Source organism: Cygnus olor, chromosome 4 (assembly GCF_009769625.2).
Source record: "Cygnus olor isolate bCygOlo1 chromosome 4, bCygOlo1.pri.v2, whole genome shotgun sequence".
NCBI lineage: Eukaryota > Metazoa > Chordata > Aves > Anseriformes > Anatidae > Cygnus > Cygnus olor.
The window spans coordinates 58,764,608-58,776,653 of record NC_049172.1 but is presented as its reverse complement, the minus strand read 5'-3'; the positions used below and the strand labels follow the sequence as shown (position 1 = coordinate 58,776,653).

General features: G+C 41.9%; 1 protein-coding gene across 4 annotated transcripts in view; it reads right to left on the bottom strand.

The window, feature by feature from the left end:
• Window positions 1-8,935, bottom strand: part of CCDC149 (coiled-coil domain containing 149) — a 70,078-nt gene extending 61,143 nt beyond the window's left edge. For 3 of the 4 annotated variants that reach the window (XM_040554979.1, XM_040554978.1, XM_040554981.1), the window contains exons 1-2: window positions 8,812-8,916; window positions 468-629 (exon numbers count right to left, since the gene is read on the bottom strand). In XM_040554979.1, the coding sequence (XP_040410913.1) occupies window positions 468-629; window positions 8,812-8,859 (210 nt within the window). In that variant the 5' untranslated portion in view covers window positions 8,860-8,916. Of the gene's footprint in view, window positions 1-467; window positions 630-8,811 lie in introns of all 4 variants that reach the window. The other variant, XM_040554980.1, reaches the window with a different exon arrangement.
• Window positions 8,936-12,046: the final 3,111 nt, after the last annotated feature.

Below are 12,046 nucleotides of genomic sequence, written 5' to 3'. Positions count from 1 at the left end.
TCAAATCTTAAAACATGCATTTTAACTAAAATATTTTCAAAATTGTTTCTAAACTACTGCATCTTGATTAATACCAGTAATATTAATTTCACGTTAAAAATTTCTCTAAGGCTTAAGATTTGTTTACATTTCTAGAACAGCAGGTCATTACAAATTTACTTTGCACTGTTTTTCATAACGGTACATTAAGTTGCTGTGGAATAATAATACTGCAGTCAGTTTTTAAATGGAATTATGACTGCAACTAATTTTCTCAGAGCACAAACTGTCTTTCTGTGTCTTATATAACAGCCACTACCTCATCAATGCGGAACAAATGAGTAATAATATGATCAGGACTGTACAACTGCAGGGCTACTGTAAACAAGTACCCAAACGTTTTTTTACAGCATGCATTACAGACTGCTTTTGATATTCGGGCTGATTCTTGTCCCCCAGTTATACAGCATTTGTAAAGAACAACCTACAATCAGCTCCCGGTACTTCTTTTTCAAAGACTGGTGTCGTTCCCGCAACTGATTGGCCATGAGCTTGTACTGGTCTCTTTCCTGTTGACAAGTGTCCAGCTCTTTGGAAAGGATTAGCAATGCCTCCTTTTTACTTTCGAGCTTCCTCTTGCACACCAGATACTGCAGAAGAGGAAAAAGAAATGAAATAACTGTAGCGAGCCACTTGTACCCCAGCCAGTACTTGATTCAACACTCTCAAGTTTTTCTCTGAGAAGACCGAAGACGATTCTCTGCATGGGATCAAACTCTGTCGCAAGTCTTCTTAGCTTACTGTTAATAACCACAGAAAAGAAATTTATTGTTTCAGAATCCTGAAATCCACTTACAAGGCCACGTGCTCTCCTGATTACTGTGTGTTAGAAAATTCATCAGTCTACATTTCTATTCTTTTCCCTCAATATAACAGTATGAAAATGTCTAGTTGTCTCCACAATACAGCTCTGCAGCTCTGCTACTAACCGGCACTTCTCACCCCATCCTCCCTTCCCTCCCCATTACCAGCGATGTCCTCTGGGCTCACTCTCCCTCCCAGGTAGTGCAAGAGGGCCATGCCATGGTAGAAAGGGTAGCGTGAGTGGCGACTGAAATATACTCGAATCAGTTATAGTGTGATACCCTATAGGCACAGACAAAAGAAATGACTTTAGTCCCTCAGCATGCTGTGACACTATACATGCTTGTTGAGCCAAAAGGATGTTAAAAATGCAGTAATATTGCAAGCATGTGAAGGGAGTGGGAAGACAGAAGTGAGCCTTCCCCTCCTGTCACCACCTCTTATTTGCAGGGCTCATGCACAAAGAGAAGCAGAGCTTGCAAATCTTAGCTCTTCTGCATTAGTCTGATCAGCTTCACTGCCTTTCCCTATTGAGAGGAAGAGAGAGTAATGTCGACATCATCCTTTCCTGCAGTGGCTGAATTTTACCTATCAGAAGTTTCAGGCAACTTTTTTCACTTAACGTGGTGTTCAATCAGCAGATTCTTCTGACCCATCACCTGACACTTCTCATTCTATGTATCTATATCTATTTCTGACGTTACTCACATGAGATGTGGCACTAAATACTTTCTCAATGTGCTCCGCAAGAGACCAAATATCACAGCACTCATGAAAACAATTTATAGTTTCATTATGTACTCTGACAAGAATACTTTGTCATTATGGGCTCTTGCACAGAGCAAGAGCATCAGCACTTCCATACTGTTCTAGTCAGTGCCGTTCTTTGGGACAAAAATCATCACTCGTATGTACCACTTGCTCAGAACTGGCTTTGTTAACCTCAATTTCAGGTTAATGAGAAAGGGAAAAGGGAGTTTAGTATAGTAGTACAGCCAACATTTTCCAAAAATGGTAAATGCTTACTTGCAAAAAAGCCGGAAGGGGATGAGAAAAGCAATTCCAAGAAGGATTTGAACTCTCAAAAGGACACTTCCACCTTGGATTAATTTTATTTCTGGCACTACTGAAGTTGAAAAACTGCCATAAATTTACTGGATTATGATGCCTTGGCATCAACTTTACAAAGGCAACTGTACCTATGTACTTATGTCCTTACTGATACCTTACACAAATGTCAAGTCCCCTGATAAAACACTGAAAGGCATCAGAAGCTAAACTTTAATATTGTCAGCAAGAGATTATAGTGACATGGTAAACTGCTCTAAACTTGATAAAATCATTCCTTCACTTACAGTGAAGTACTTGTCTCTGACAATCCATTTCCTTCTTTTCCCTATTTCATCTCATGCCTTATTCCACTGCAAAACATGCCTTCACTAAACTCTTTTTAAATACAAACGATCTGGCACATTAATTACAAACAAAATGGACTAAAAGCAACCCCCCATCACTTCGAACCAACCCAAATAACCAGGCCTGCCCCTTTGACCACCAGACGAAGGAGCCGAGGCCTCACTGGGGCATACTGGGAGAGGAGCAGGCAAACGCCTGAGCCCAGGAGGGGCGCAGCTTGGGCAGGCGCCATGCCACAAAATGGCGGCCCGTGAAATGGCACCCCACAAAATGGCGTGCAGCTGCCAGAAGCTGACCGGGGCCTGTGAAGAAGGCGACAAAAAACATCCTTACCAGGCAGGAAACGCAGACCTGGCGCTACACAAAACCGTGGACTTTCCCAAATAAATGGGATGAAAATAATAATAATGTAGAGTAATTGGTTTCCACGGGTTTACAGTACAAGAAAGGATAGTCACGGCATTCTTGTGGGATTTGATTATTCAGCTGAGCTATGTTTCCAATTCCAATTGCCATTTTTGGAGGAAAAACAAGTTATACAATAAGGCACCTCAAAGAGTTTATTCAATATATATGCTTCAGAATGTTAAACAAACAAAAAAGGCATGAATAATGGCCACAAGTTTATTTAGCCACTGTATACCAGGAAAAGACTATACACAGGAAAATCCCTGAGTCCCAACAACAACCTCCCATATACGAACAAATGAGTGCACCAAAGTTGGTATACTGCCCAAAGGAACATAGGAGTTTAATAGTTTTTTTTGTTTTGTTTTTGTTTTTTGAGCAATGCAAGCAATAAGGAAAAATTTCCAATATAGTCTGAGAAGAGGTATTCAAGAGACGCTCCTGGCATTCATAGAGGTTTCTTCCTCTGCACTTGAAGAAAAAAGGCTACATCTCACATAATGCCTACCAGTGAGACAAACAAGTGGATTCTGTTATCTACTGTAAGAATATGATATATTCTTATTATTTTTGTTTCTTTTCAATTGACGTTTCAAAAGAATCTTTGAATTTAAAAAACAAAAGTAAACAAGAACCAGCTACTATGCCTTCAATCTAAAAGCTACTACATAAAACTTTTCATATCTGCCTAGTGACTTTTATCTACCAATTCACTGTTATCTGCAATAAAGGAAATTATAATTGGTACAAGGAAGATCATAATAATTAAAGGAATATATATGACACCCTACATTACTGCCTGAACTGCTTTACAGCCAGATAACTACTTTAGTGAAACTGAGTAAAAAGAGACTGGCATTACAGGAGAGTGAAACTGTTCCAAGGTGACCCTCTACATCAAACACTTACTATTTGTCCATTGCTATTTTTAGAGACAAATCTGGATAGATCTCATTAACGACGCCACAGACATGGTCTAATAATCAGATGAAGCTGGAACACTGTCAAGGTTTTAGACTTTCTTTTTTTAAACCAACAAACACACCACATTCCTATCACAAAATAATTTATTTTAACTTCGTACAAATTACTGGCTTATACTCGGCTATTTTAGGGCAATCAGTGCCAAGGAGGAAAATACTTAATTTCCTGAGGCTAAAAGTAAAGATATTTTCTCCAAGTTCTGCTTTGAAATCAATGTGGCTCATACCTTGTATTCTCTTAATACTCCAGGACTTGGTGTCCTCCCAAATGACGATGGGCCACCAAGCTGTATGTGGACCTGGAAACCCATCATCCACCATGTTCTCAGAGAAACTGAACTCGATTCAATGTCTTTTGGACAAGAGATCCTACTACTTTTTAACTGCCTCAAATGTCATCAAATTTCTTCTCACTGCACTCTCGAAGGTAATTTTGCAAATAAACTGAAGAGTATCAAAATGCATTGCAATGTCACTATTTGGGGTCTTTGCTGACCATGTTTCAGTAAAGTTGCTTTCCTTGACTTCAGGTTAAAGTCTTCAGCTTATCTGGAAGAGGCAAGCACTCAAACCCAGAGCGATATACAATTACTGGCCATTTGCATGCCATCTCATGTTCTCATCTCAAATAAATTCTGAAACAATGCAGTTTCTTTGGTTTTACCACATAGTACCAACTCTGCTTTTCCTACAGCCCAGCATTTCCTTCACTTGCTACTCCTTAACTGCTCAAACATGAACCAGGATGGTATCATTCACTGAAATATGAAATCTAATTTCCAAATGACAAAGCCATTATAATGCCAACAGTCACCCAGGGAACTCAGAGCACCCACTCCACTTTGTTCTTGCCTACAGTCACTAGCATTTGCCCGTATTTTGAAAAACCCTGAGACAAGTGGTCCCAAACCCTGTGTGGTCCCCTCAGATAGGTTTGGTTAATTACATTTCTCACCATTTGAAAATGCAGATACACTGTAATTATGAAAATCTCACTAATTTTCCTTCCTTTTCTCTCCAGTTCATATTTAAAAAAAAAAAGTGCAACCAATGGCAAAGGTGTGTTCTGCCAATTACAAACAGGTTAGTTTTCTCACTGTTATTCACAATTCATGCCTGGAGCATGTGGTTATTTCAACTAGAACTACTGCTCAATAGCTGCACGTTAGATAAATCATTCCACCAAACTCTTTCTCCTAGTTTTAACTTGCCAGTTACTACAGAAGGGAGCTTGAGAGCACATCCATATCACTTCTCCCTGCAGTGCCCAAGACCACACACAGTTAATAATCAAGAAATAGCCTCTTGAGAATAACAAATTAAATGGAGACTAAATTTCTTCAAACTAATTTTAGGAAACACAGTCATATATGAGTAGCTGTAAATAGCATACAGTAAATGCTATAATATGTGGGAGGTGACAAGGAAAGTGAAGCATTTTGACATTGGATTTAATTCTAAAAATTGCCAAATCTGAGGCAGAAGCCAGCAGAAAGAACGGAGGACAGCCACTCTAGTCTATGGGTTTCCTAGGAAACCTTCCTGCTTCCAGTGGAAAACACTGCCAAAAGTACACGTTCTCCAAGCAGTATTAAATTAGGACTGGTGCCAACTCTCCGTGAAGTTAATGGAGGAACAGTCACTGACTTCAGTAGAAAGGAGACTGAACTCTTAAGAAGTCAGCTCCCTAAGGCAAGGACAGAGGTGGTGTTGCACACCATGCAAAAGTGGTTTTTCCCTACCACACACGATCTTCTGGTGCTGTTCAACTCACCCCACCACCCCAGGATCATGCTACCACTTACTGATTTCCCAATCACTAGTTCTATCACCACCCTTAGGTCATAAGATTCCAAGGTAGATTACACAGAATTCAAGGAAAAACTGAAATCACACCCTTCTCTAGAACAGAAAACACAGAACTGGAAGCTTCTACAACCTCTCAAAACAGAACTACCTCAACTACCCTCAAATAACACTCATATATCATGGTTTTCACTCCTATTAACAGCATTTAGCTACATTTCATCTCTTCCACACAGAGAAGAAAATTGAGCCAGGAAGGAATTGACTCACACAAGTTGTATAAATTAACAGCTTAGCATAGCCATAAATATGTAAGTCAGGCTAAAAAGTAAATATGTGTACTGACATTTATAAACACTTAAAAGCAAACAAACAAAACTCTACAGCCAAGATTTTGGTGACAAAATTATTTTCAATAATTCTATTCTCTTCAGTGAAGAGTGCCACATAACCACCTTATAGTATTTGCTTTCTAGCAGTGCACGCAGCAAAGCAGCTATCATCTGTCATATTTTCCTTTTTTCATCCTCTTCCAGGTGGGAGAGGTATCTTGTTTGCATCAAGGATTTTATCTTTTTTTGTTTATTATTTTTAAAAACACATTTAAATGGATGGGCCCTACTCTTGGGATAGTATTTTGAGATTTACGAAATCATTTGTTTCTGAAGGATTTAGGCCACCATCTCGGTGGAGGCCTAAAGAAAGTTCTTGCCATGGCTCAGTTTCATTCATGTCAAACAAACAGTTAATAACTAGTTAGTTAATAACAGTTAACATCCTACTGCCTTACACTGGCTTTTAAATATCCTAAATATGGGCTATGCAGTGATGTAATGTAAGATAAAAATCTAGACCCCAAGCAAAAATTATGTGGTAATCCAACAGAGTACTTCACTTTTTATAAACATTCATCCACGACAGACACGTGAACTCAACACAAGAATGGACAAAATTTACATGGATTCTCGATCTTGAAGCTTGTTCTCTTGTATTCAGTTTGCAAGATTATCAGCGGAAATAATGACTCCTTCTGCTCTCAAATATTTACAAAGTTGGCTTTGTCCCAGTATTCCCCTTTCTACATCACCCTGTTCAGAGTCAGTACACGGTACACATGGCACAAAGACTGTGGAGAGTACCAGGTGCACACTAAGCCTGAAAGGCTGTGGGATGAGTGGAAACCATATGTAAGCATGGAGGCAAAAGAACATGCAAGAAGCTGGTGATGAGCATAATAAAAGCAGAGAAAGAAATGTGAAAGAGTACAGAGCAAAAGGCACTGAAGTAGAAAAGAAAAAAGGAAAAAAGAGTAAAAAGAACAAATCAAAATAAATGTTTTTTCTAATGAAGAATGAAAAACCCAACTACAGAAATATACAGCTGTGTGTACAAGTATTAGTATATGTATACATATAAGGACAAAAATACATATTACCATTCATCCTAATACCTGCAATACCAGACTTAAACATATTACAGCTGCTTTGACAAGTATTTCAATAGGAAATGGAAATTCATTTCCACACACTCAATTCTCCATATTTGAAAGGTAACAAGTATCTGACCACTGATTTGAATCCACTGGCTTCTGCTCTTTTAGGTCAAGAATTTGAACCCCCCTCTGTATTTCACCTGTTCAGCATCCACAATGTAAGAGTGTTTATTCGGATCTATGAAGTCTCTTCCTGCCTATGTTAAGTTTTCTGCTTTGACAGCACTTCAGAATGTTTACTACATGTGTAGGGAACAAAACTTAAATTACCTAGTAGACACTGAAACTGAGAGGCCGTGATAAGCTCTATACCTTCCCCTCAAACTGCACGTTGACGAATACAGTAAACTAGAAAAACTTAAGTTACTTCAGAAGTTAGAGCCACTTTCTCACAGACCCATTACTATGGTGAAGCTAATAGCTAAGTTGCACAAAGTTAATCACACCAGCCAAAGGAAGGGGAAAGCAGAAGGGGGAAGCCTATACCCTGTCAGCGTGTGCTACAGACTTCATGCAGAAAAACAGGCTGTATGCCTGCTGTGGAAACACAGAGAAAGGAAGGAAAAATGGAATATAAATTGCTATGCCTCTGGTTGTTCCTGAAAAAAAAAAAGAAATTATATGTATGCTGAAGTATTTGCAAGAATGTAGCTGAGCAGCCATTAAACTTCACTACAACCAGGAAACCCTAAACCAGAAAGTGTTCAAGATTGAGCTTTTAGGTTAAATCATATCAAAAGCCAAAAAGTTCTACAGGAACTCTAAATGAATGACTTTTTAAAGCCAAGATCAGGGACATTTCCTTTGAATGCACCTTGTGAATCATTTCTATTTCTATTTCCCTACCCTTTCCTGCCACGTAACACTACCCCGCCCACAAACAAAACTCCCATTTGGGAAATGAGATGTCAGGTGCAACACTGCAGAAGCAGGACACTGGCAGTATGCTTTTCACTTTTTTCTGGATTGTTTTGTGTGTTTCAAAGTACCATGTGCATGGAAAGACTCCAGTTCTGGATGCACTGCACAGACCTGGACCCGCATACACCAACTGAGTTCACTGGGAGATGTGACAGTTTCAGGACTGAACCCATGCAGAGGCGAGGGCCTAAGGCCATGCTCAGGCAATGTAACGGAGGCAAAGCCCTCCTGAAATCAGAGGAATTCACCTGTGTAAAAGCTACCCTACAACAGCAGGTTCAGTCAGGTTCTCATTGAGGCACATGCCTTTTGTGCAGTTTTGTCTGTAAACATAAAAATAGTATTTTAATGCCCTACAGCAATGCAAAAATAAGAATGCCAATCTACCCCAAACATGTTTTTGCCTATTAAACAGGCTTAACACAGATGATATTCCTTTAAATTGTACAGGCCTCCAGTCGCTTTGAGTTTGGTAACTTATATCTTACAAAAAAACGTGTACTCGTGGACATTACGGGTCTTTTAAGGCGGACACAGTAGGTACGTTTTATAATTTTGTTTTCTGAAAGCCTTCTCCTTTACCTCTTGACGCCCACGGTCCCTACAGCGCCCCAGTATGAAACCCACCCACCCCTCTCCCGGGTCAGGTGCGCCAGGCGGGCGAGCCGCGCTGCAGCCGCCTTTGGGGGCCGCCTCTTTGGGGCCGCCCAAGGCCCGCAGCCTCTCTGCCGGCCTCCCCTCAGCACAGCTGCCGGGGGTCTCGCCCCCAGGGGACACCTCCCGCCCCCAGCCCGCTGCAGCCCCAGGCACGGCGGTCCCCGTGCCCGCCCCTCTCCGCCGGCGGGCCGGATCCCGGCGGGCAGGCCGCCCCGCAGCAGACCGGGCGCCCCGCTTGCCCCCCGGCCCGGCTCGGCTCGGCTCGGCTCGTCCCGGCCGGCTCACCTCGCTCACCAGCCCCTGCCAGTCGCTCTCGCTGCGGTGGGCGCTCATGGCTCCGGCCGCCGGCTCCGCCCGCCCCGACCCGCCGCCGAGCAGCCTGCGGGGAGAGGCGGGGCCTGGCGCCGGCCTGCTCGGGCCTGGCCGCGGCCGGCGAGGCGCAGCGGGACCCCGGGGCCGCCTCCCCGCGGCCGTAGTGGTCCCGCAGAGCCCGGCAGGGCACGGAAGGCCTGCCCGGGTCGTGCCACGGCCGGCCTTGCACGGTGGTGTCACCTGGGAGGTGTTTCTCGCATCCTTACGCCCCTCTCTAAGTAACATCCTCTGCCTAAGTACACCTTCCTCCTAAATAACGTCGGGGCTCTGCTGCTGCCCCGGGCACTGAGCAGCCAGAGGCGCCCGCACAGCACCGTGAATAAAGGGTTAGGCATCAGGGACTGTAGGGATTTTAATGTTATATGTATGCAACCAGCCCCCTGTGAATTGTCCACACACTCGCATTGTATACATAAAGCCAGACACGCAAAGAAAAAAAGTGAGGTAGGGAGCCATGTTCTCAAAACGCGATGCTGGAACAACACGCACTTGAGGCACAGATCTGTGTGTCACGCAGTGTGCTGCCCCAGGACTTGGTCTGGCTTGTTTTTCAGCCCACTAGTGCAGACTGATCCATCGGCACCAAATCCCAAGCGTGATACCCATACGGTGCTGCATGCCCTCCTGCACACCTTTGTGGCTCAGCCGTACCCTTTGCAGTGCTGTGGCCACAATATCCACCTGAGACAAAACCACCTCAGAAATGTCTAAATTGGAAAATTGAGGTATAATGATGTGGGGGGAGATGGAGCAAGACCTTCATCTAAGACCAAACTAGGCGAGCATCATAGAATCATGGAATGGTTGGGGTTGGAAGGGACCTTACAGATCACCCAGTTCCAGCCCCCCTGCCATGGGCAGGGACACCTCCCACTAGACCAAGTTGCCCAAAGTCCCATCCAACCTGGCCTTGAACACCTCCAGGGATGGGGCATCCACAGCTTCTCTGGGCATCCTGTTCCCATGCTTTGCTACCCTCAAACTGAAGAATTTCTTCCATATACCTAATCTAAACCTACCCTCTTTTAGCTTAAAGCTATTACCCCTTGTGCTATCACTACAGCCCCTGACAGAGTCCCTTCCCATCTTTCCTGTAGGTCCTCTTCAAATACTGGAAGACTGCTAGAAGGTCTCCCCAGAGCCTTCTCTTCTCCAGGCTGAACAACCCAAACTCTTTCAGCCTGTCTTCATAGTAGAGGTGCTCCAGCCCTCTGATCATCCTCATGGCCCTCCTCTGTACCTGATATTTTTCTATTCCAGGTGCTTAATTATCAGTTTATAGGGGAAGAAAGGTAGGTCACATATAAATCCAACAGGTATTTAAATCTTTAAATTAAAGTTATCAAGTTGAATAGATATCCTTGGCTATTGTATATAAGAAAGAAGAGCAAAAGAGCAGCTAGCTTTAATATGCAACTGTAGTTTGATAGGGTATATGCAGAGTTCATACATTTTACCTGCAAATTATAAATCAAACTTAGACATTTTCTCCAAATTATAGCCCATTTTCTTCTAAATTAGCTGTTCCTCAGCTCAGCACCCTGTAACTTTAGTGCTGTAGAGGGTACATTTATCTTTCCTCTTTGTTCATATTTTTCTGTGGTTTATGTTGTCATGTGTGCAATATATCACAGTCTTGCACATCCTCTCAGGCTTCTCAACAAACAGTTGCGGAAAAAAAAAGTTTGCATGAAAAAGAACTATAATTTAAACCCTTTTGTTAAAGGAATTGTTAATGATATAAGAAACCCTATCATTTTCACAGTATTCTAATAGTTAAAGCTATACCACCGCTAGCATAGATGAACCAGACAATCTTTTTCCCAGTTTTTCTTCTCATTTGCAGAATTTCTCTCATCTGTTTTCTTGGTTTTGGAGTACTCCAGGCTCAGAATGCTCTTGCAGAAAGAGCTCTGCTTGTAAAAAAGATAACTCTCTAATAGCCCTCATTTTTTGAAGGATGTCACTCATTTTAATCCCAAAGCTGCTTACAGTTCCAACAAACAAAGTTTTCACTTTTATTGATGATAATTATTCAAATGAGAAGAAAATATTCATGAAAGAGAGGTTATTAAAACAAAAGGAACTCTAAATGTTTCCAGCTCTTTCGATTTTATCAAAGGTCTGATGAGAGCTAGTGTTTTTCAGAAAGCCCAAGCTCTTGGATGAGAATAACCAATTTCTTTTGAAGTAAAAGAAAGATTCAGGGGAATAAATAAAAATTAAGCTGAAGTACGCTTTGAGTGTGCTTGATAGGATCAGAAAAGAAATAAAAGAATCCAAATATGTATTTTTAAATAACCACTTCTAGTGCCTGATAGAAGCCTTTTGGCAACTTCTTCAGCTTTCCTGATCCTCTCTGTCTTACTTACCAGTGGTTACTGCAATGCTGCTATGGAATGGACCTGGCCAGGACCAGGTTACTCTGCTGGGCTCTAGGCAGACATGCTGAGACATACCCTTCCTACCTTAACTCACACAAACAAAACAAAAAGATGACTGAAAATAAGTACTGTCAGCCCCACTTTATAAGTAAGAAACTGAAGAGAGAAGCCATTGTCTTGCCCAAGAAAAGCAAAAGTTTCAAACATATACATAACCAGGAAGCAGAATTGCAGATTTCAGGAGCCCAGTCTGCCACTTGCCTTGCAAAACTCACGTCTTGGTTCTTCTCCTAACTGCTGCAGGTACTGCTTTAGCACCATCACCTTGCCAACATCAGAATAATATGGTATTGTCATTGAACGTCAGATAAAGAGAAGTCAACTCTCAACCTTCCTCTTCAATTAACATCCTGTTATCATTGTCTCTAGATCTATAATCTTCTTTGCTTCCCTTCTCTATACATTCATTAGATAAACTTATCTGTTTTTAATGCTTCATCTCTCTTCTCTGCAATTCTGCTGTATGGTCAGACTTCCTTAGTATCTTGAGTTCATCTGTCTTTTCAGAAGATTGCCCTCCACTTCTCTAAACATTTTCTACCTTTTGTTCAGAAAGCTCAGGACTTTCTAAAAACCTTTTTTTTTTTTTTCTGGGACAAATTACATGTTCAGAATCAGGTCTGAGGTGCTCTAGCTTTTTAATGCAACTACTTAGGTAGGAGATTGAACCAACGGTTTTCACTTGCAGGAGATTTAATCAACAG